The 24,475-nt window shown below is 39.6% G+C and overlaps 1 protein-coding gene across 1 annotated transcript in view; it reads left to right on the top strand.

The window, feature by feature from the left end:
* DGKK (diacylglycerol kinase kappa) overlaps window positions 1-24,475 on the top strand; it is a 160,832-nt gene that overhangs the window by 97,765 nt on the left and 38,592 nt on the right. Inside the window, exons 10-11 of the mRNA XM_012537468.3 lie at window positions 18,752-18,854; window positions 23,651-23,834. Of these exons, the coding sequence (XP_012392922.1) occupies window positions 18,752-18,854; window positions 23,651-23,834 (287 nt within the window). The remainder of the gene's footprint in view (window positions 1-18,751; window positions 18,855-23,650; window positions 23,835-24,475) is intronic.

Here is a 24,475-nt window from a genome sequence, read left to right as displayed (position 1 = left end):
TTTGACAGTTTGATTACTGTGTCTTGGCATGTTTCTCCTTGGATTTTTCCTGTATGGGACTCTCTGTGCTTCCTGGACTTGATTAACTATTTCCTTTCCCATATTAGGGAAGTTTTCAACTATAATCTCTTCAAATATTTTCTCAGTCCCTTTCTTTTTCTCTTCTTCTTCTGGTACCCTTATAATTTGAATGTTGGTGTGTTTAATGTTGTCCCAGAGGTCTCTGAGACTGTCCTCAATTCTTTTCATTCTTTTTTCTTTATTCTGCTCTGCAGTAGTTATTTCCACTATTTTATCTTCCAGGTCATTTGTCCGTTCTTCTGCCTCAGTTATTCTGCTATTGATCCCCTCTAGAGTATTTTTCACTTCATTTATTGTGTTGTTCATCATTGCTCGTTTCATCTTTAGTTCTTCTAGGTCCTTGTTAAATGTTTCTTGAATTTTCTATGTTCTATTTCCAAGATTTTGGATCATCTTTACTATCATTATTCTGAATTCTTTTTCAGGTAGACTGCCTATTTCCTCTTCATTTGTTAGGTCTGGTGGGTTTTCATCTTGCTCCTTCATCTGCTGTGTGTTTCTCTGTCTTCTCATTTTGCTTATCTTACTGTGTTTGGGGTCTCCTTTTTGCAGGCTGCAGGTTCGTAGTTCCCGTTGTTTTTGGTGTCTGTCCCCAGTGGCTAAAGTTGGTTCAGTGGGTTGTGTAGGCTTCCTGGTGGAGGGGACTAGTGCCTGTGTTCTGGTGGATGAGGTTGGATCTTCTCTTTCTGGTGGGCAGGTCCACATCTGGTGGTGTATTTTGGGGTGTCTGTGGCCTTATTATGATTTTAGGCAGCCTCTCTGCTAATGGGTGGGGTTGTGTTCCTGCCTTGCTAGTTGTTTGTCATTGTGTGTCCAGCACTGTAGCTTGCTGGTTGTTGAGTGAAGCTGGGTGTTTGTGTTGAAATGGAGATCTCTGGGAGATTTCCACCATTTGATATTACATGGAACTGGGAGGTCTCTTGTGGACCAGTATCCTGAAGTTGGCTCTCCCACCTCATAGGCACAGCAGTGACTCCTGGCTGCAGCATCAAGAGCTTTTCATCCACACGGCTCAGAATAAAAGCAAGAAAAAGTAGAAAGAAAGAAAGAAAGAATGAATGAATGAGGATAAAATGAAATTAAATAAAGTAAGATAAAATAAAATAAAGTTATTAAAATAAAAAAATAATTATTAAGGAAAAAAATTTTTTTAATGTAAGAAAAAATACAGACGGACAGAACCCTAGGACAAATGATGAAAGCAAAGCTATACAGACAAAATCTCACACAGAAGAATACACATACACACTCATAAAAAGAGGAAGAGGGGAAAAAATAATAAATCTTCCTCTCAAAGTCCACCTCCTCAATTTGGGATGATTCGTTGTCTGTTCAGTTATTCCACCAATGCAGGGTACATCAAGTTGATTGTGGAGATTTAATCTGCTGCTCCTGAGGCTGCTGGGAGAAATTTCCCTTTCTCTTTTTTCGCACTGTTGCCGGGGCTCAGCTTTGGATATGTCCATGCCTCTGCATGTAGGTCGCCGGAGGGCATCTGTTCTTCGCTCAGACAGGACGGGGTTAAAGGAGCAGCTTATACAGGGGCTCTGGCTCACTCAGACTGGGGGAAGGGAGGGGTACGGATGTAGGGCGAGCCTGCGGCTACAGAGGCTGACGGGACCATTGCACCAGCCTGAGGCATGCTGTGCATTCTCCTGGCGAAGTTGTCCCTGGATCCTGGGACTCTGGCAGTGGCGGGCTGCACAGGCTCCCCGGAACGGAGGTGTGGATAGTGACCTGTGCTCGCACACAGGCTTCTTGGTGGCAGCAGCAGCAGCCTTAGGGTCTCATGCCTGTCTCTGAAGTCCGCGCTGTTAGCCGCAGCTCACGCCCGTCTCTGGAGCTTCTTTACGCAGCGCTCTTAATCCCCTCTCCTCACGCACCAGGAAACAAAGGGGGAAAAAAAAGTCTTTTGCCTCTTCGGCAGGTCCAGACTTTTTCCTGGACTCCCTCCCAGCTAGCCGTGGTGCACTAACCCCCTGCAGGCTGTGTTCACGCTGCCAGTCCTCTCCCTGCGCTCTGTCCGAAGCCCAAACCTCAGCTCCCAGCCCCGTCCACACTGGCACGTGAGCAGACAAGCCTCTCGGGCTGGTGAGTGCCAGTCGGAACCAATCCTCTGGGCGGGAACCTCTCCGCTTTGCCCTCCGCACCCCTGTTGCTGTGCTCTCCTCCGCGGCTCTGAAGCTTTCCCCCTCCGTCACCCACAGTCTCCGCCCGTGAAGGGGCTTCCTAGTGTGTGGAAACCTTTCCTCCTTCACAGCTCCCTCCCACTGGTGCAGGTCCCGCCCCTATTCTTTTGTCTCTGTTTATTCTGTTTTATTCTGCCCTACCCAGGTAGGTGGGGAGTTTCTTGCCTTTTGGGAGGTCTGAGGTCTTCTGCCAGCGTTCAGTGGGTTTTCTCTAGGAGTTGTTCCACGTGTAGAGGTATTTCTGATGTATCTGTGGGGAGGAAGGTGATCTCCGCGTCTTACTCTTCCGCCATCTTCCCCCTCTCCTAGGTATTTTTTGATACTATTTTAAACAAGATTTTTTTTTGCTTTCTCTTTCTACTATTTCATTATTAGTGTTTAGAAATGCAACAGATTTCTGTGTATTAATCTCATATCCTAGTACTTTGCTGACATGATTTATTAGTTTAATAGTTTTTGTGTGGAGACTTTAGTGTTCTATATATAGAGTATAATGTCATCTGCAAATAATGACAGTTTTACCCCTTCCCTTCCAATCTGGATACCTTTTATTTCTTTTTCTTGTCTCAATGCTGTGGCCAGAACTTCTAATACTCTCTTAAATAGAAGTGATGAGAGTGGCCATACTTGTCTTATTCCTGAATTTGGCAGGAAGGCTTTCAGCTTTTCTCCATTGAGTATTAAGTTTGCTGTGAGTTGGCTGTAAACAGCCTTTATTATATTGAGATATGTTCCCTCTATACCCACTTTGATGAGAATTGTTATGTTGAATTTTGTCAAATGCTTTTTATGCATCTATTGAGATGATCATGTGGTATTTGTGTTTCTTTTTGTTAATGTGCTGTATCACATTGATTTTTTTTAACATCTTTATTGGAGTATAATTGCTTTACAATGGTGTGTTAGGTTCTGCTTTATAACAAAGTGAATCAGTTATACATATACATATGTTCCCATATCTCTTCCCTTTTGCATCTCCCTCCCTCCCACCCTCCCTATCCCACCCCTCTAAGTGGTCACAAAGCACCGAGCTGATCTCCGTGTGCTATGTGGCTGCTTTCCACTAGCTATCTATTTTACGTTTGGTAGTGTATATATGTCCATGCCACTCTCTTACTTTGGCACAGCTTACCCTTCCCCCTCCCCATATCCTCAAGTCCATGCTGTAGTAGGTCTGTGTCTTTATTCCCGTCTTACCCCTAGGTTCTTCATGACCTTTTTTTTTCTTAGATTCCATATATATGTGTTAGCATATGGTATTTGTCTTTCTCTTTCTGACTTACTTCACTCTGTATGACAGACTCTAGGTCCATCCACCTCACTAAAAATAACTCAATTTCATTTCTTTTTCTGGCTGAGTAATATTCCATTGTATATATGTGCCACATCTTTATCCATTCACCTGATGATGGACACTTAGGTTGCTTCCATCACCTGGCTATTGTAAATAGAGCTGCAATGAACATTTTGGTACATGACTCTTTTTGAATTATGGTTTTCTCAGGGTATATGCCCAGTAGTGAGATTGCTGGGTCGTATGGTAGTTCTATTTTTAGTTTTTTAAGGAACCTCCATACTGTTCTCCATAGTGGCTGTATCAGTTTACATTCTCACCAGCAGTGCAAGAGGGTTCCCCTTTCTCCACACCCTCTCCAGCATTTATTGTTTCTAGATTTTTTGATGATGGTCATTCTGACCGGTGTGAGGTGATATCTCATTGTAGTTTTTATTTGCATTTCTCTCATGATTAATGATGTTGAGCATTCTTTCATGTGTTTGTTGGCAAACTGTATATCTTCTTTGCAGAAATGTTTAATTAGGTCTTCTGCCCAGTTTTGGTTGGGTTGTTTTTTGTTTTGTTTTGTTTGTTTGTTTGTTTTTGTGGTACATGGGTCTCTCACTGTTGTGGCCTCTCTTGTTGCAGAGCACAGGCTCTGGACATGCAGGCTCAGCGGCCATGGCTCACGGGCCCAGCCACTCCACAGCATGTGGGATCTTCCCCATCCGGGGTACGAACCCATGTCCCCTGCATCGGCAGGCAGACTCTCAACCACTGCACCACCAGGGAAGCCCTGGGTTGTTTGCATTTGTTATTGAGCGGCTTGTAAATTTTAGAGATTAATCCTTTGTCAATTGCTTCATTTGCAAATATTTTCTCACATTCTGAGGGTTGTCTTTTGGTCTTGTTTATGGTTTCCTTTGCTGTGCAAAAGCTTTGAAGTTTCATTAGGTCCCATTTGTTTATTTTTGTTTTTATTTCCATTTCTCTAGGAAGTGGGTCAAAAAGGATCTTGCTGTGATTTATGTCATAGAGTTCTGCCTATGTTTTCCTCTAAGAGTTTGATAGTTTCTGGCCTTACATTTAGGTCTTTAATCCATTTTGAGCTTATTTTTGTGTATGATGTTAGTGAGTGTTCTAATCTCATACTTTTCCGTGTAGCTGTCCAGTTTTCCCAGCACCACTTATTGAAGAGGCTGTCTTTTCTCCACTTTATATTCTTGCCTCCTTTATCGAAGATAAGGTGACCATATGTGTGTGGGTTTATCTCTAGGCTTTCTATCCTGTTCTATTGAGAGCTCCATCTCAACACCAAGACCCAGAGAACTCCATCTCAACACATTGATTGATTTGCGTATGTTGAACCACTCTTGTGACCCTGGAATGAATACAAATTTATCGTCATGTATGATCCTTTTTATGTATTGTAAGATTTGGTTTTCTAATATTTGGTTGAGGCTTTTTGCACCTACATTCATCAAAGATATTGGCCCATGATTTTCTTTTTTGTAGTGTTTTGTCTGGTTTTGGTATCAGGGTAATGGTGGCCTTATAGACTGAATTTGGGAGTGTTCCCTCTTCTTCAATATTTTGGAATAGTTTGAGAATATAGATGTTAACTCTTCTCTAAATGTTTGGTAGAATTCACTTGTGAAGCTATCTGGTCCTGAACTTTTTTTTTTGAGAGTAATGTTTTATTACTGATTCAATTTCATTACTAGTAAGTGGTCTATTCATATTTTCTATTTCTTCCTGGTTCGGTCTTGGGAAATTGTACGTTTCTAGGAATTTGTCCATTTCTTCTACATTGTCATATAATTGTTCATAGGAGTCTCTTATGATCCTTTGTGTTTCTGTGCTGTCAGTTGTAAATTCTCCTTTTTCATTTCTGATTTTATCTGCTTGGACACTCTATTAGTCTGGCTAAAGTTTTATCAATTTTATCTTTTAAAAGAACCAGCTTTTAGTTTCATTGATCTTTTCCATTTTTTAGTTTCTATTTCATGTATTTCTTCTCTGATCTTTCTCATTTATATCCTTCTACTAACTTTGGGTTATGTTTGTTTTTCTTTTTCTAGCTCCTTTAGGTGTAAAGTTAGATTGTTTATATGAGATTTTTCCTCTTTCCTGGGGCAGCCTTGTATCACTATAAACTTCACCCTTAGAACTGCTTGTGCTGCATCCCATAGATTTTGGATCATTGTGTTTTCATTTTCACTTGTCTCCAGGTATTTTTTAATTTCCTCTTTGATTTTTTCAGTGATCCATTGGTCGTTTAATAGTATAATATTTAGTTTCCACATGTTTAAGTATTTTGCAGCTTTTTCTCATAGTTGATTTCTAGTCTCATAGTATTGTGGTCGGAAAAGATGTTTGATATAATTTCAATTTTCTTAAATATACTGAGATTTCTTTTTCAGTCTAATATGTGATCTATTCTGGAGAATTTTCCATGTGCAGTTGAAAATAATTTATTTTCTGCTGCTTTTGAATGGAATTTATATATGTATATATATATCCATTTTGTCTGATGTGCTAAGGACAGCATTTCCTTATTGGTTTTCTATTTTCTATCTGGATGATCTCTTCATTGATGTAAGTGGGTTGTTAAAAAACCCCCCATTATTGTAAATTTCTCCCTTCATGCCTGCTAATATTTGCTTCATGTATTTATTTGCTCTTATGTTGAGTGTATATATATTTTCAATTATTATATCTTCTTCTTAGATTGATCCCTATATCATTACATAATGTCCTTCTTTGTCTCATGTTACAGTCTTTGTTGTAAACTCTATTTTGTCTGATATAAGTATTGATACCCTGGCTTTCTTTTAATTTTCATTTGCATTGGATAGTGTTTTCCATCCTCTCAGTTTCAGTCTGTGTGTGTCTTTAGATCTGAAGTGAGTTTCTTGTAGGTGCATATATATGTGCCTTGTTTTTTATCCCTTCAGCCACTCTGTATTCTGTTTGGAGCAGTTAGTCCATTTAAATTTAAAGTGATTATTGATAGGTATGTACTTATTGCTATTTTGTTAATTGTTTTAGGGTTGTTTTTTGTAGTTCATTTTGTTCCTTTCTTCTTCTTTTGCTCCCTTCCCTTGTGATTTGAAGACTACCTTTAGTGTTATGTTTGGATTCCTTTCTCTTTTTTTTATGTATCTATTATAGATTTTTGGTTTGAGGGTACCATGAGGTTTAGATATAGCTGTGTGTGTGTGTGTGTGTGTGTGTGTATTATATATATATATATATATATATATATATATAAATATAATTATTTTGGTTTTGATCTCTTAAGCACATATGCATTTTAACAACCCTGCATTCCCCCCTTCAAGTTTGCTCTTTTTGACATCAGATTTTACATTTTTTGTTTTGTTTATCCCTTAACTGCTTATTGTGGATATATATGGTTTTCCTACTTTTTCTTCCTACTACCCTTATACATCATTAATTCTACCTTTACTATATATTTTCCTTTACCAATGAGATTTTTCCTTTTGTGATTTTCATATCTCTAGTTGTGGCCTTGTCTGCTTACAGAAGTCCCATCAACGTTTCTTGTAAAGGTGGTTTTGTGATGCTGAACTCTTAGCTTTTGCTTATCTGTAACCCTTTTGATCTCTCCATCAAATCCAAATAAAATCCTGGCCAGGTAGAAAATTCTTGGTTGTAGGTTTCCTCCTTTCATCACTTTAAACATATTGTGCCCCTCCCTTCTGGCCTGCAGTTTCTGCTGAAAAGTCAGCTGATAGCCTTATGGGAGTTCCCTTGTACATAACTTGTTGCTTTTCCCTTGCTGCTTTTAATATTCCCTCTTATCTTTAATTTTTCCATTTTAATTACAATGTGTCTTGGTGTGGTCCTCTTGAGGTCAAGCTTGTTTGGGACTCTCTGTGAATCCTCAACTTGGATATTTGTTTCCTTTCCCAGGTTAGGGAAGTTTTCAGCTATTATGTCTTCAGATAAGTTCTTTGCCTCTTTCTCTCTTTTTCCTTCTGAGACCCCTATAATGTGAATGTTACTACACTTCATGTTGTTTCAGAGGTTTCTTAAACTGTCCTCATTTCTTTTTATTCATTTTTCTTTATTCTGTTCAGCTTCAGTGATTTCCACTCCTCTGTCTTCCAAATTGCTGATATGTTCCTCTGTATCTCACTTAAGCTACTGCTGATTCCTTCTAGTGTATTTTTTATTTCAGTTATTGTTTTCTTCTTCATCTCTGTTTGGTTCTTCTCTTTGTTGTGTAACTCTTTGTTGAATACTTCTAACTTTTCACTCTGTTCATCCAATCTTTTCCTGAGTTCATTGAACATCTTTATGTCATTACCTTGAACTCTTTATTGTGTATGTTGCTTACTTCCACTTCATTTAGTTCTTTTTCCTGGATTTTATCTTGTTCCTTCATTTTGAATATGTTCCTCTGTCACCTTATTTTGCCTAATTTGCTGTTTTTATTTCTATGTATTCGTAGGTTGGTTATATTTCCCGACCTTGGAGAACTGGCCTTTTGTAGGAGACATCTTATGTGTCCCAGCAGTGCACTCTGCTCTGGTCACCAGAACTATATGCTCTAGGGTTGTCCCCTATGTGGGCTTCATGGGTCTTTCTGTTGTGGTGTGCTGACTGCTGTGGGTGGTCTGGTAGGCTGGTTGGCACCCGGTCTGGTTGGTTGCCAGGCCTCACCTTGTGTGCAGACTGCCAGTTGCAGGTGGGTGGGACCAGGTCATGAAGCAGCTGGCTATCAAACCGTTTTGGGGGGGGCAGGGCTAGTGCTGGCTTACTGGTCAGCAAAGCTGGGTTCTGTGGTGGTAGGTTGCAGGACCAGTGGTCCTTGGTCTAGTGTTGGCTTGCTAGTAGGCAGGGCTGCTTCCTGACACAGCTGACTGCAGCATCTGGGGTGTTCCAAAGCTGGTGTCAGTGTGCTGAGTGTGGCTGTATCCCAGGGTAATTGTCTGAGGGGTCCAAGGTGTCTCAGAGCTGGTGTTGGTCTGCTGGTGGGCAGGGCTGAGGCTCAAGGGGTTCTGGGGCTAGTGCCAGTTCACTGTTTGGTATATCCATGTCCCAGGGTCTCTGGCTGCAGGGCCTTGAGGGTCCTGGAGTTGGTGTGTTGACCTCCTTGTTGGGCAGAGTTGGGGCCCAGGGTGCCCTGGGGCTGGTGTGTGCCCACTCGTTGGTGAGGCTGCTCCCAGTGCTAGTGCTGGACCACTGATTTGAAGGACCAGTTCTGGGGTCTCTGGATGCAGGGCCCTGATTTTCCTGGAGTTGGTGCTGGTCCATTGGTGGTGAGACTGGGTCCCTATGGCTAGCTGTGAGGGCCCCTATGGAGTCCAGTGGCTAGGTCCAGTGCACTGGTGTGTGGGGCCGGGTCCTGGGCCCTCTGATGTAAGGGTTGGATCACAGGGTGGCTGTGGGCTCAGGAGGTCTTAATGCAGCCCCCCTGCTTTTGGGTGGGGCAGTGTCCATGCCTGACTAGCTACTTCTTCTGAAGCATCTCAGTACTGGTGCCAAGAGGCTGACAGTTGGGGCTACGTCTCTGTGCAAATAAGCTGGAATGAAGATGCCAAAATGGCCCTTGCCAGCACCAGTGTCCATGTGGTGTAACGCACTCCCAATAATGGGTGCTGCCAGTGTCTATGTCCCCAGCGTGAGTTCCAGTTGACCCTCTCTGGGAGGCTCTCTAAGATCAGCAGGTGGGTCTGACCCAGGATGCTTTCAAACTACCACTTCTGACTTCGTTCCCAGAGCATGTGAGATTTTATGTGCACCCTTTAAGAGTGGAATCTCTTTCCCCACATTCCTCTGGCTCTGCTGCTGGCCTTCAAAGCCAAACTGTCTGGGGGCTTGTCTTCCTGCTGCAGGAACCCTGGGTTTGGGAGCCCAATGAGGGGCTGAGGCCCTTTGCTCTATGGGGAGAACCTCTACAATTATAATTATCCTCCCACTTGTGGGTCACCCACACAAGGATATGGCTCTCTACTGTACTGCGTCTCCACTCCCCTAACCATTTCATTGTGGTTCCTTCTTTATCTCTTTAATTGTAACACTTTCATGCTAATCTTCTGGTCTTTCTCATCAATAATTGCTCTGTAAGTAGTTCTAATTTCTAGTGTGCCTGTTCAAGGAGGCAAGCTCAGGGTGTTCCTTCTCTGCCATCTTGACCAATCCCGACTGTTGATGACACAATATTATATAGAGAAAACCATAAAGACTCCACCAAAAAACTGTTAGCATTAAAAAAAATTCTGTAAAGTTGTAGGATTCAAAATCAATATACATTTAGGTCGCTTCCATGTCTTGGCTATTGTAAACAGTGCTGCAATGAACATTGGGGTGCATGTATCTTTTTGAATTATGGTTTTCTCTGGGTATATGCCCAGGAGTGCAATTGCTGGGTCATAGGGCAGCTTTATTTTTAGTTTTCTAAAAAACCTCCATACTGTTCTCTGTAGTGGCTGTACCAATTTACATTCCGACAAAAAGTATAAGAGGGTTCCTGTTTCTCCACACCCTCTCCAGCATTTATTGTTTATAGATATTTTAATGATGCCCAATCTGACTGGTGTGAAGTGATATCTCATTGTAGTTTTGATTTATATTTCCCTAATAATTATCAATGTTGAGCATCTTTTCATGTGCCTCCTGGCCACCTGTATGTCTTCTTTGGGGAAATGTCTATTTAGGTTTTCTGCCCATTTTTCAATTGGGTTGTTTGTTTCTTTTGTTTGTTTGTTTGTTTTGTTTTGTTTTGCTGTATGCGGGCCTCTCACTGTTGTGGCCTCTCCCCTTGCGGAGCACAGGCTCCGGACGTGCAGGCTCAGCGGCCATGGTGCACGGGCCCAGCTGCTCCGTGGCATGTGGGATCTTCACGGACTGGGGCATGAACCTATGTCCCCTGCATTGGCAGGCAGATTCTCAACCACTGTGCCACTAGGGAAGCCCTGTTTTTTTGATATTGAGCCTCATGAGCTGTTTGTAAATTTTGGAGCGTAATCCCTTGTCAGTTGCATTGTTTGCAAGTATTTTCTCCCATTCTGTGGGTTTTCATTTCATTTTGTCTATGGTTTCTTTTGCTGTGCAAAAGCTTTAGAGTTTAATTAGGTCCCATTCCTTTATTTTTGATTTTATTTCCATTAATTTGGGAGACAGCTAGAAAAAGATATTGCTGCAATTTATGTCAAAGAGTGTTCTGCCTATGATTTCCTCTAAGAGTTTTGGTTGTTTTTTAGTTGTATTTTTATTTTTTTAACATCTTTATTGGAGTATAATTGCTTTACAATGTTGTATTAGTTTCTGCTGTATAACAAAGTGAATCAGCTATATGTATACATATATCCTCATAACCCCTCCCTCTTGAGTCTCGCTCCCACCCTCCCTATCCCACCCCTCTAGGTGGTTGCAAAGCACCGAGCTGATCTCGCTGTGCTATGTGGCTGCTTCCCACTAGCTATCTGTTTTACGTTTGGTAGTGTATATATGTCAATACCACTCCCTCACTTCATCCCAGCTTACCCTCCCCCATCCCCTTGTAATCAAGTCCATTCTCTATGTCTGCATCTTTATTCCTGTCCTGCCCCTAGGTTCTTCAGAACCTTTTTTTTTTTCCTGATTCCATATATAGGTGTTAACATACAGTCTTTGTTTTTCTGTTTCTGATTTACTTCACTCTGTATGATAGATTCTAGGTCCATCCACCTCACTAAAAATAACTCAATTTTGTTTCTTTTTATGGCTGAATAATATTCCATTGTATATATGTGCCACATATTCTTTATCCATTCATCTGTCAGTGGACACTTAGCTTGCTTCCATGTCCTGGCTGTTGTAAATGGTGCTGCAATGAATATTGTGGTACATGACTCTTTTTGAATTATGGGTTTCTCAGGGTATATGCCCAGTAGTGGGATTGCTGGGTCGTATGGTAGTTCTATTTGTAGTTTTCTAAGGAACCTCCATACTGTTCTCCAGAGTAGCTGTATCAATTTACATTCCCACCAACAGTGCAAGAGGGTTCCCTTTTCTCCACACCCTCTCTAGCATTTATTGTTTGTAGATATTTTGATGATGACAATTCTGACTGGTGTGAGGTGATACCTCATTATAGTTTTGATTTGCATTTCTCTAATGATTACTGATGTTGAGCATTCTTTCATGTGTTTGTTGGCAATCTGTATATCTTCTTTGGAGAAATGTCTATTTAGGTCTTCTGCCCGTTTTTGGATTGGGTTGTTTGTTTTTTTGATATTAAGCTGCATGAGATGCTTGTAAACTTTGGAAATTAACCCTTTGTCAGTTTCTTCGATTGCAAATATTTTCTCCCATTCTGAGGGTTGTCTTTTCATCTTGTTTATGGTTGCTTTTGCTGTGCAAAAGCTTTGAAGTTTCATTACGTCCCATTTGTTTATTTTTATTTCCATTTCTCTAGGAGGTGGGTCAAAAAGGATCTTGCTATGATGTATGTCATAGAGTGTTCTGCCAATGTTTTCCTCTAAGAGTTTTATAGTTTCTGGCCTTACATTTAGGTCTTTAATCCATTTTGAGTTTATTTTTGTGTTTGGTGTTAAGGAGTGTTCTAATTTCATTGTTTTACATGTAGCTGTCCAGTTTTCCCAGCACCACTTATTGAAGAGTCTGTCCTTTCTCCACTGTACATTCCTGCCTCCTTTATCAAAGATAAGGTGACCATATGTGTATGGGTTTATCTCTAGGCTTTCTATCCTGTTCCACTAATCTATATTTCTGTTTTTGCGCCAGTATCGTACTGTCTTGATTACTGTAGCTTTGTAGTATAATCTGAAGTCAGGGAGCCTGATTCCTCCAACTCCATTTTTCTTTCTCAAGATTGCTTTGGGTATTCAGAGTCTTTTGTGTTTCCATACAAATTGTGAAATTTTTTGTTCTAATTCTGTGAAAAAATGCCATTGGTAGTTTGATAGGTATTGCATTTAATCTGTAGATTGCTTTGGGGAATATAGCCATTTTCACAATGTTGATTCTTCCAATCCAAGAACATGGTATATCTCTCCATCTGGTTTTTTCATCTTTAATTTCTTTCATCAGTGTCTTATAGTTTTCTATAAGGTATTTTGTCTCCTTAGGCAGGTTTATTCGTAGGTATTTTATTCTTTTCATTGCAATGGTAAATAGGAGTGTTTCCACAAATTCTCTTTCAGATTTTTCATCATTAGTGTATAGGAATGCAAGAGATTTCTGTGCATTAATTTTGTATCCTGCTACTTTACCAAATTCATTGATTAGCTCTAGTAGTTTTCTGGTAGCATCTTTAGGATTCTCTATGTATAGTATCATGTCATCTGCACACAGTGACAGTTTTACTTCTTCTTTTCCGATTTGGATTCCTTTTATTTCTTTTTCTTTTCTGATTGCTGTGGCTAAAACTTCCAAAACTATGTTGAACAATAATGGTGAGAGTGCACAACCTTATCTTTTTCCTGATCTAAGTGGAAATGGTTTCTGTTTTTCACCATTGATCCTCTAAAACTTTTATAGTGTCCAGTCTTACATTTAGGTCTTTAGGTCTTTTGAGTTTATTTTTGTGTATGGTGTTAAGGAATGTTGTAATTTCTTTTTTTTACATGTAGCTGTCCAGTTTTCCCAGCACCATTTACTGAAGAGACTGTCCTTCCTCCATTGTATAGTCTTTCTTTATTATAGATTAATTGATTGTATGAGTATGGACTTATTTCTGGACTCTCTGTTCTGTTCCATTAATCTATGCATCTTGTTTTTGTGCCAGTACCATACTCTTTTGAATTCTATAGCTATGTGGTATACTCTCAAGTATGGGAGTGTGACACCTGTAGTTTTGTTCTTCTCTCTCAAGATTGCTTTGGCTATTTGGAGCCTTTTGTGTTTTCATTAAAATTTATATTTATTTTTTCTAGTTTTGTGAAAAGTGCCACTGGTATTTTGATAGGGATTGCATTGAATCTGTTGATTTCTTTTGGTAGTATGGACATTTTAATGATATTGAATCATCCAATCCATGAGTGTGGCATATTTTCCAATTTTTGGTGTGTTATCTTCAATTTCTTTAATCATTGTCTTATTGTTTTGAGGCTACAGGTCTTTTAACTCCTTGGTTAAATTTATTCCTAAGTATTTTATTATTTTGGATGCAATTATAAATGGGATTGTTTCCTTCATTTCTCTTTCTGTTGGTTCATCATTATTGTATAGAAATGCAACAGGTTTCTGTATATTAATTTTTTTAATAAATTTATTTATTCATTTATTTGGGGCTGCATTGGGTCTTCATTGCTGCACCCAGGCTTTCTCTAGTTGCAGTGAGTGGGGGCTATTCTTCATTGAGGTGCGCAGGCTTCTCATTGCAGTGGCTTCTATTGTTGTGGAGTATGGGCTCTAGGTATGCAGGCTTCAGTAGTTGTGGCATGAGGGCTCAGTAGTTGTGGCTCATGGGCTCTAGAGTTCAGGCTCAGTAGTTGTGGTGCACAGGCTTAGTTTCTCTATGGCATGTGGGATCTTCTTGGACCAGAGCTCGAACCCATGTCCCCTGCATTGGCAGGCGGATTCTTAACCACTGAGCCACCAGGGAAGTCCTGTATATTAATTTTGTATCTGCAAGTTTCTGAATTCATTCATTAGCTTTAATAGATTTTTGGTGGAGTGTTTGGTGTTTTCTGTATATAGTATTCTGTCATCTGAAAGTACTGATTGTTTTACTTCTGACTTTCTGGTTTTGATGCCTTTTATTTCTTTTTCTTGCCTCATTTCTGTGGCTAGAACTTCCAATACTATGTTGAATGAAAGTGGCAAGAGTGAGCATCCTTGTCTCATTCCTAATCTTAAAAAAAAAAGCTTTCCGCTTTTCACATTGAATATAATGTTAACTGTGAGTTTGTCATATATGGCCTTTTATTATGTTGAAGTATGTTCCCTCTATACCCACTTTGTTAAGAATTTTTTATCATAAACTGATATTGAATTTTATCAAATGCTTTTCTGAATCTTTTGAGATGATCATGTGATTTTTATCCTTCCTTTTGTTAGTTTGGCATATCACATTTATTGATTTATGGGTGTTAAGCCATCCTCACATCTCTGGAATGAATCCCACTTGATCATGGTGTATAAGTCTTTTAATGTATTGTTAAGTTTGATTTGCTAATATTTTGTTGAGGATTTTTGTATCTATATTTAGCAAAGATATTGGCCTGTAATTTTCTTTCTTGCAGTGTTTTTGTCTGGTTTTGGTATCACGTTAATGGTGGCCTTGTAGAATGAGTTTGGAAGTATTCCTTTGTCTTCATTTTTTGCAATAATTTGAAAGTGATAGATATTAAGTATTTTTAAATATTTGGTAGAATTCACCTGTGAAGCCATCTGGACCTTGACTTTTGTTTTGGGGGAGTTTTTTGCTTACTGATTCAATTTCATTACTAATAATCTGTCTATTCAGATTTTCTATTTCTTCATGATTCAGTGTTGGAAGATTATATGATCTAGACATTTTTCCATTTCTTCTAGGTTGTTTAATTTGTTGACATATAATTGTTCATAGTAGTCTCTTATGATCCTTCATATTTCTGTGGTGTCAAGTTGTAATTTTTCCTCTTTAATTTCTGATTCTACTTATTTAGGTAATCTCTTTTTTTCTTGATGAGGCTGGCTAAATAAGTTCCTTGATTTTGTTCATCTTTTCAAAAGGCCAACTGTTACGTTTATTGATCTCTTGTATTTTTGTCTCTATTTCATTTATTTCCTCTATGATCTATTATTTTTTTCCTTCTTCTAACTTTGGTCTTTGCTTATTCTTCTTTTTGTAGTTCCTTTAAATGTATATTTAGATTCTTTATTTGAGATTTTTGTCTCTTGAGGTAGGGCTGTATCAGTATGAGCTTCCCTCTTAGGACTACTTTTGCTTTGTCCCATAGATTTTGCTTCTGCTAAATTTGTGGTTTTTTTATTCTTCTTTCTCTCATTGCTTTAGTTGCAAGGTTAGGTTGTTTATTTGAGATGTTTCCTGTTTCTTAAGCTAGGATTGTATTGCTATAAATTTCCCTCTTAGAACTGCTTTTGCTGCATCTCATAGGTTTTGGGTTGTCGTGCCTCCATTGTCATTTGTTTCTAGGTATTTTTTGATTTCCTCTTTGATTTCTTCAGTGATCACTTGGTTATTAAGTAGTGTATTGTTTAACCTCCATGTGTTTGTATTTCTTACAGATCTTTTCCTGTAATTGATATATAGTCTCGTAGCATTGTGGTCCAAAAAGATACTTGATATGATTTCAATTTTCTTAAATTTACCAAGACTTGATTTGTGACCCAAGATATGATCTATCCTGGAGAATGTTCCATGAGCACTTGAGAAGAATGTGTATTCTGTTGTTTCTGGATGGAATGTCCTATAAATATCAATTAAGTCCATCTTGTTTAATGTATCATTTAAAGCTTGTGTTTCCTTATTTATTTTCATTTTGGATGATCTGTCCATTGGTGAAAGTGAGATGTTAAAGTCCCCTACTATGATTGTGTTACTGTCGATTTCCCCTTTTATGGCTGTTAGTATTTGCCTTATGTATTGAGTTGCTCCTACGTTGGGTGCATAAATATTTACAATTGTTATATCTTCTTCTTGGATCGATCCCTTGATCATTATGTAGTGTCCTTCTTTGTCTCTTGTAATAGTCTTTATTTTAATGTCTGTTTTGTCTGATATGAGAAGTGCTACTCCAGCTTTCTTTTGATTTCCATTTGCATGGAATATCTTTTTCCATCCCCTTACTTTCAGTCTGTATGTGTCTCTAGGTCTGAAGTGGGTCTCTTGTAGACAGCATATATACATGTCTTGTTTTTGTATCCATTCAGTGAGTTTGTGTCTTTTGGTGGGAGCATTTTATCCATTTACATTTAAGGTAATTATCAATATGTATGTTCCTTTTCCCATATTCTTAATTGTTTTGGGTTTGTTATTGTAGGTCTTTTCCTTCTCTTGTGTTTCTTGCCTAGAGAAGTTCCTTTAGCATTTGTTGTAAAGCTGGTTTGGTGGTGCTGAACTGTCGCAGCTTTTGCTTGTCTCTACAGGTTTTAATTTCTCCATCAAATCTGAATGAGATCCTTGCTGGGTAGAGTAATCTTGGTTGTAGGTTTTTCTCCTTCATCACTTTAAATATGTCCTGCCAGTCCCTTCTGGCTTGCAGAGTTTCTGCTGAAAGATCAGCTGTTAACCTTATGTCCCATAGATTTTGGACAGTTATGTTTCCATTTTCATTTGTCTCAAGGTATATTTTTATTTCTTCTTTGATTTCTTCACTGACCATTGGTTGTTTAGCATCATGCTGTTTAGTCTCCATGTGTTTGTGTTTTTTCCAGTTCTCTTATTGTAGTTGATTTCTAGTTTCATAGTGTTGTTTTCTGAAAAGATGATTAATATGATTTTAATCTTTTTATATTTAATGTGACTTGTTTTGTGGCCTAACATGTGATGTATCTGGAGAATGTTCCATGTGTACTTGAAAAGAATGTGTGTTCTGCTGCTTTTTGATGGAATGTTCTATAGGTGTATATATTAAGGTAATCTCATCTAATGTGTTAAGGCCAGTGTTTCTTCATTGATTTTCTGTCAGATGACATATCCATTGGTGTAACTGGGGTATTATAGTTCCCTACTATTATTGTATTTCTGTCTAGTTCTTCAGTTATTTCTGTTAATATTTGCTTTATATATTTAGGTGCTCTTCTGTTGAGTGCATAAATGTTTACAAATGTTGTATCGTCTTGTTAGATTGACCCCTTTATCATAACTTAATGTCCCTCCTTGTTTTGTTACAGTCTTTGCTTTAAAGTCTATTTTGTCTGATATAAGTACTGCTACCATGGCTTTCTTTTAATTTCCATTTGCATTGAATACCCTTTTCTATCCTATAACTTTCAGTCTGTGTGTGTCTTTAGATCTGAAGTGAGTTTCTTACAGGCAGCATATATATCGGCCTTGTTTTTGTATCCATTCAGCCACTCTACATCTTCTGATTGGAGCATTAGTTCATTTAAATTTAAAGTGATTATTGATAGGTATTTACTTATAGCTATTTTGTTCATTGTTTGCTGGTTGTTTTTGTAGTTCTTCTCTGTTCTTGTCTACTCCTCCCGGTTTCTTTCCTTGTGTTTTGATGGATTCCTTTAGTATGATGTTAGGGTTCCTTAAGAAAGTAAATCTTATAGCCAACAAGGACCTACAGTATAGCACAGGGAACTCTGCTAAATATTCTGTAATAACCCAAATGGGAAAAGAATGTGAAAAAGAATAGATACATGTATATGTATAACTGAATCACTTTGCTGTATACCTGAAATTAACACAACATTGTTAATCAATTATACTCTAATATAAAATTTAAAATTTTTTTAAAAAGAGAGTAAATCTTAAAAGTTCTCATCACAAGGAAAAAATATGTAACTATGTATAGTGATGGATGTTAACTAGACTTATTATGGTGACCATTTCACAGTTTATACAAATATCAAATCATTATGCCGTACACCTGAAATTAGTGTAATGCTTATCTCAGTTATATTGTAATAAAAAAGAAGATGACTCTGATTGTCCTCTGGATCTCTTTTAATTGTTTTGCATAATTAGGCCAGATTCATGTCTTCTAGGAACTGTGTAGCTTTCCAGGAAGTGATGCTTGAAGATATCAGAAATCTGGGAAATATGCCATTAGTGGGGAAGGCAGCAGAGTCTCCACCTTTTCACTTCCCAGTTGTTTGACCTTGAGCAAGATCCTTTACCTCTCTGAGCTTTGGTTTCTTCATTTCTAAAACAAACTTAATATGTCTTCCCTACAGCACACAGTTGTTGTAAGGAATGAAGCATAACAACATGTTATCAGGATTTGCACTCTTATACTGCAAGTAAACTACCCATTGTGTAGGCCACTAAAATTGTGCCCTAGGACTGGCATCTGTGCAGTGCCTGTGATATGTATCTTCTGAAAACCACCTTTGAAAGGAACAGAGTTCAGAGGTCACACTCAGGGATGGTGCAGGCTCAGAGTGGAAAGAGAGATTGAGTCAGGGGTATGTGTATGGCACCAAATCTCAGAAAGGGAGTTTTGAATACTGAGCACTTAAATTTTGGAATTGGGACAAAATGCTGATCTATCTTATCCTTTTCTCACCCCACTCAAGTTTTTTCTTTCTTCTCCTGTTGTTCCAGGTGCATGATGACTGCAGGAGACGGTTTTCCAAGGAATGCTGGTTTGGAAGTCATCGATCATCAGTCATTCCTCCCACTGCCCTCAGCGACCCCAAGGGTGATGGTGAGTAGCTAAACTTTAATACATTGGGGAATACATTGGGGAGGGAGGGAAGATGTAAAGCCTAGAGAAAAAGACTGCAATTAAATTAATCTGGTCAACCAATCAAACATTTCTGGGAGTACGAGTGTGCATATGTGTATAGACAGCTCATGTTTTCCTTTAGACTTTTGGGATGGTGAATATTGCTTATGGTGTATATGTATGTGGGCATGTTCTTTGTAGCCTCTGTCAAAATTGTTTCCAAATGATCAGAATTGATTTCAGCTTTTACATGATTTCGAGACAGTAGATAATCCATGAAATAATTTTTTTTGCTTGCTGCCTACTTCATTGCCAAGGAAAAGCCAGCATTAGCTAGGGGGCAAGGATTCCTGTAACGATTACAACAGTTTTAGAACTAGACACAGCACATGTGTACGTGTGTGCACATACGTGTACATACACTCTGAGCCACTCTAGTCTCTTCCAGTTCATTTCCCAACCCCAACACAGATACAGACAGACATTGATACATGGAATGAGCCACTCACACAGTTTTCTGCAGGCAAGCATACTCATATGTCCCCGTAATGACATGAACAGACACACATCCCTCACTCAGGGATGCATGCATATATTATTCTCAGAACTACTCAAATATTTATCCACATAGAGTCACTTACCAGATAGCTGACTAGAGAGATGATGAGATTGATGACTTGGTATATAAGAGACACTTGACTGGCTAGGAGAAAGAAGGGCCTAGGGGCAAGATGGAAAAGTATCAAACTAGTCAGCCAAGTCTACTCAGGCTGCTAATGAAAGTCAATGAAGTCTTGAATCTGAGACTTTGCTCAACCCCACAGGGACCTGGGGAAGATGTCTTTGGGCAGACTGAAGGATGGCCGCCTCAGCATCTTATAAATCACCCCCAAATAGGTGTTAAGGGGCTGCCACCTCTCCTTTGTAATTGGCCCAACATGTTCTGTGTTCTTGTGGAAGTTGGGTTTTTTAGTTTGTTTTTTCCCATCTTATATCATTTCTTATTCTTGTTATAGATGGTCAGCTGATAGCATTACTACTTTCTTTTGCTTTCCACCGATGACATATTATTACTTAGAAGCACCTGTGCTAAGCCATTCTTTTTGTGTAATGTCTCATACAATGCCCCATGAGTTAGCTTTTAGCCTTTCATCCTAGTCACCTGCAATCTTGATCCAATTGAATGTCACTCTTGAGAGCCCTTCTTTCTATCATGTGTTACTTGGCCTGTGGTTTCTTAGGAGTATCTTTTGAAACCTCCATATCTTCTTGACTCCTTCTGGCTTCTTGGCCTAGGCAAATACACTCTTTAATATTCCCTGTTGGGAAGTCCCACCCATCTTAGAGATGATGAGGTCATTAAAGATGATCTGGTCCACCCTCTGGCCAGGCTAGGGAATCCCTTCTCCAGCATCCAAGGTGGCGGTATCCATTTGATGACTTTCTGAGGAAGCACATGCCATTGCTGATTAGCATTCATTCATTATTTATTCAGTCAACAAACTCTAATTTCTGATGTCTTCTAATTTCCCTTTTTCCTACCCTATCTCCTTGGTAAATTTCTTCTCTCATCCTAGAGGGTGAGAGCAACATCAAACATTGTCTCCTGTTTAAAGACTTCTGTAATTGCCCCTCCCCATTTCTCCAGACAAATAAATTACTTCCTTTGCTGTAAACCCAGAACACATATCTCAGAGCACTTAACACACTATATTATAGTTCATCACATGTATGTCTCCCACTCCAGACTGTGAGCTCTTTTATCACTAGCACTTAACTCAAACCCGATACATGGTATATTCACAGTCAAGATTTGTTACATGAATTCATTAATACATTTACTGAATACTGCGTATATGTAAGGCTCAGTGATAACAATGTAGAGAATAAGATATGACTAAGACAGGATCCCTGATTTATATGGGGGCAAAACAGTATAATGCAGTATTTGTCAAATACAAGAATGTCTCAGAATCATCCAGAAGGCTTTTTAAAACACAGATTTCTAGGCCCTATGCCCCTGCCCCAGAGCTTTTGATTCAGTAGATCTGGGTAGGGCACAAGAATTTCCATTTCTTACAAGAAATGATGCTGATACTACTATTCCCGGGAGCATACTCCATCATTTACTAACTGTGTGACCTTGGGCAAGTTACTTAACCTCTCTGTGCCTCATGTATCATTTGTTTTCTGCCAATAGGGAATAAAAGTTATACTCAAGTGCGTTATGCGTGTTAAATGAGTTAGTATCTTAAAAGAGGATCTTAAAATACAGGAAGGGGAACAGGAAGCCAACCTTATGCTAATTTAGCATCTTTCTGTGGTATGAACTGAACAAATTTGAGAGGGACTCTTGGCTCCTTGGTTTTGGGCACTGTGATTGTATTAACTTAGCTCAAAGAAGCACGATCCTTTTTTTTTTTTTTAAGCTCTTTCAGACTGTTGACTCATCTGGAGCTTAAAGTCAAGTAAATCCCCTAAGCCCTTTTCACGCTTGATGCTGCCAAGCCAAGTTCCTATTGTCTTGTTCTGCTGCAACTTATGTCCTTATGCCTAAAGGCCAAGCTTCACATTTATCCCCTTTTCAGCTTGTTTACTTTGACCCTACTGCCTGTTAAGGTCATTTTTCAATCTTGATTCTGTCATCCAGTGGCTCTCCCTCCTGCTTTAGGTACTTCAAAGTTGACAAGCTAGCCTTCCATGTTTTTATTTAAATTGGTTAACATTGTTGAATAGTACTGGACATTCCCTTACAATTAACATCAGCCTATTCAAAAGCAACCTTGTGGACATGATCATTTACCTGGTTATGAATCTGCCTAATATCACTATATTCCAGCCCAGAATACCATTTTTGTCACCTTGTTCACAGGATTTGTCTAACATTTTGTTGTCATTTTATGTGGGCCCTGTAACCTCTCTCCCTCACTTACTCCACAGCAGCCATGCTATTCTCTTCACTGTCCACAAACATCCCAGGCAGTCTCCCTTCTCTGGGCGGGTTCTTATTCTTCCTCTTGACCCCCAAAAAACTCTTCCCCCAGATACCTGCATTGCTCACTACCTCATTTCATTCAAATGTCATCTCACCAGAGAAGCCATCCCTGGCCACCTGTCTAAAACAACACCCCCATCAGTCTCCATTCCCCTTTTCCTGCTTTATTTTTCTTCATATCGCATTATTTTCTATATTTATTTGTGTATTTATTTATGGTCTGCATCGTTCCATTAGAATATAAATTCCACAAGAGCAAAGATCATTTATATCTTGTCTATCACTGTATATCGGAACATAACAAGGACAGGCACAAAGAATGCCCTCAATACATATATGTTGAATGAATGAATGAATGTCTTAACTACCATTGTGTTAACATATATTTTGTAATATAAAATATTGAAAAGGGATAACATGTTCAGGGAGGGTAACTACTTCCAAGCTATGCTACTGAAGGGACATAGCAGACTCCCCTTGCAGCTATGAGCCCTGGCAAGCCCTGAAGTTTTGGTGTATGACAGGCTAGCTGGCTTAGGAGGTCTTCAAGCTCCACTGGCCAGTGAGTAGAAATTGGCCCATAGAGGAAGCTTGCTTTAGATTTTTCCAGGCAAAACAGCCATGAAATCTGCTCAAGTCAGCAGTCTTCCTCTTCAGGCTCCCTTTTACCCAGGTTACAACAAATGGGACACTTCAACTTGCCTCTCTCCCTGTGGCACACACCATTCAGGAGCAAGCCACATGCTTTTTTCCCTTTGCATTTATTTTTGCTGGGGCATCCCTGGCAAGCCACGAGCTCAGAGGTTTGGAGGCTCACAATTTGTCTCGCATCTCCTATGAGGCCATTGCTCACTGCCTGTCTCCCTGCCAACAGGCTCTATGACCCAGTATGAGCTGGCAGGCTATGGCAATTTAGACTGCTATAACTCCACTTCTCTATGGGGAACTTCAGTGTTGGGGATTATTAAAAGCCTCTCTCTTGTCCAGACAATTTCCCTATAGTCTTGTTTCCCCTGATAATTGGTATGATAACTTAGATTGCTCTGCCAGAACTTTAGAGGAGCGATTAAAGCTCCCTGCTTCACTCCACATTGATATGTTCTGTCATTAGCTCCTGGCTGAAAGGCAGCCTTTTCTCCCATCTTTCCTGACCTTGTATCTTCTCAGTGTAAGAACTGAGCTATCCCAGGCAGAGAGAGGACAAGTTGGGTGTGCTGATCCTCCTCCTGGGCTCTCAACCTTCTCCTTCTTCAGTTTTCCCTTGACATTTTATTGATCTTTGGTTGTGGCACCAATTTTTTTTATTCCTTGTGTTCCAATACACTGCTGTGTATGAATCTGTCTCCCCAGCTTGAGGGCAAGAGCTAGACCCCTAGCAGTATGTAGCATGATGATTGGCATATAGTAGTTGCTCAGCAAATGTTGGTTACCTGGCAACAGCTGGGCAAAGACCAGCTATTGTTGTTTTCTTAAATAAAAGCCCCTTTGGTTTGCATCTAACTTCCCCTCTGTCCCTCAGTCTCAGAGGCACAGGGAAGCTGTGGGAGGTGTTGGATGTCTATTATCTTGATTGTGGTGATGGTATCATGGGTGTTTGCATATGTCTGAACTCATTAAATTGTACACATTAAATGTATGCAGTTCTTTGTATATCAATTATACCTCAATAAAGTTGTTTTTTAAAAAGTCTTTGCAAAATTTGATGTTAAGTCATGCCTTGCTTCCATCTAAATGGCCCTTTTCTTTTTTTCCCTTTTCTTTCTGTTGTATGCATTATTAGGCCAATTAGTAGTATCTCCAGATTTCTGGAATCTTGATTGGTCTTCAGCCTGTTCATGCCCCCTTCTCATCTTCATCAACTCCAAAAGTGGCGATCACCAAGGGATCGTCTTCCTCCGGAAATTCAAGCAATACCTTAACCCGTCTCAAGTGTTTGACCTTTCGAAGGGTGGACCTGAAGCCGGGTAAGCATGGGGTAAGGGATGTAGTTGTGGGTACAGAAGGGACTCCCCCCTCTACACATTCTAGAGTAGGATAGGCTTCCTGGAATTAGTTCCAGTACCTGGGCAGGAAAGGTCTATTTTCTCAAGTCAGGACACAAACACAACTCCACAGCATCTTGAGTTGGCTGGCTGGAGGACTTTTAGCCCTCTCCCAGAAATCCTTTCAAGCCTATGTCCTGCTCTCAGATTTGCTTCACCTTTTCCAGTTGGAAAAGGTAACTATGTCTCCTGACTTCAGAGGAGGAGGCAAATGGATATTATTTTCCACCATTCCTGTCACTCACTCTTTTTCTTGGGGGCAAGTAGATACATCTCTACTACAGGCCTGTTTTATTTAGAGACCATCTGGCTGTTCAGCCCTGGTTTCTGTGAACCCACTGGCAACTGTGCAAGATATTCTTCCTGGGCCTCAGCAAGTAGATTAGGCTAGGCAGCTAGTAACTTCCAGAACAAGGTTGGGCAAAGAAGAGTGTAGGTTGAGGCAAGGCCTGATCTCCAGGATTGCCTGTGGGAGCATTCCCTATGATCTTAGGTACACAGAGAGATAGGGGTTAAGAGAAAGGAAACATGTAGCCTGATAGCAGGGTGCAGAAGCAGCAGTC

Source organism: Orcinus orca, chromosome X, assembly GCF_937001465.1.
Source record: "Orcinus orca chromosome X, mOrcOrc1.1, whole genome shotgun sequence".
In the NCBI taxonomy this organism is placed as follows: domain Eukaryota; kingdom Metazoa; phylum Chordata; class Mammalia; order Artiodactyla; family Delphinidae; genus Orcinus; species Orcinus orca.
This window is presented reverse-complemented; position numbering and strand designations above follow the sequence as displayed.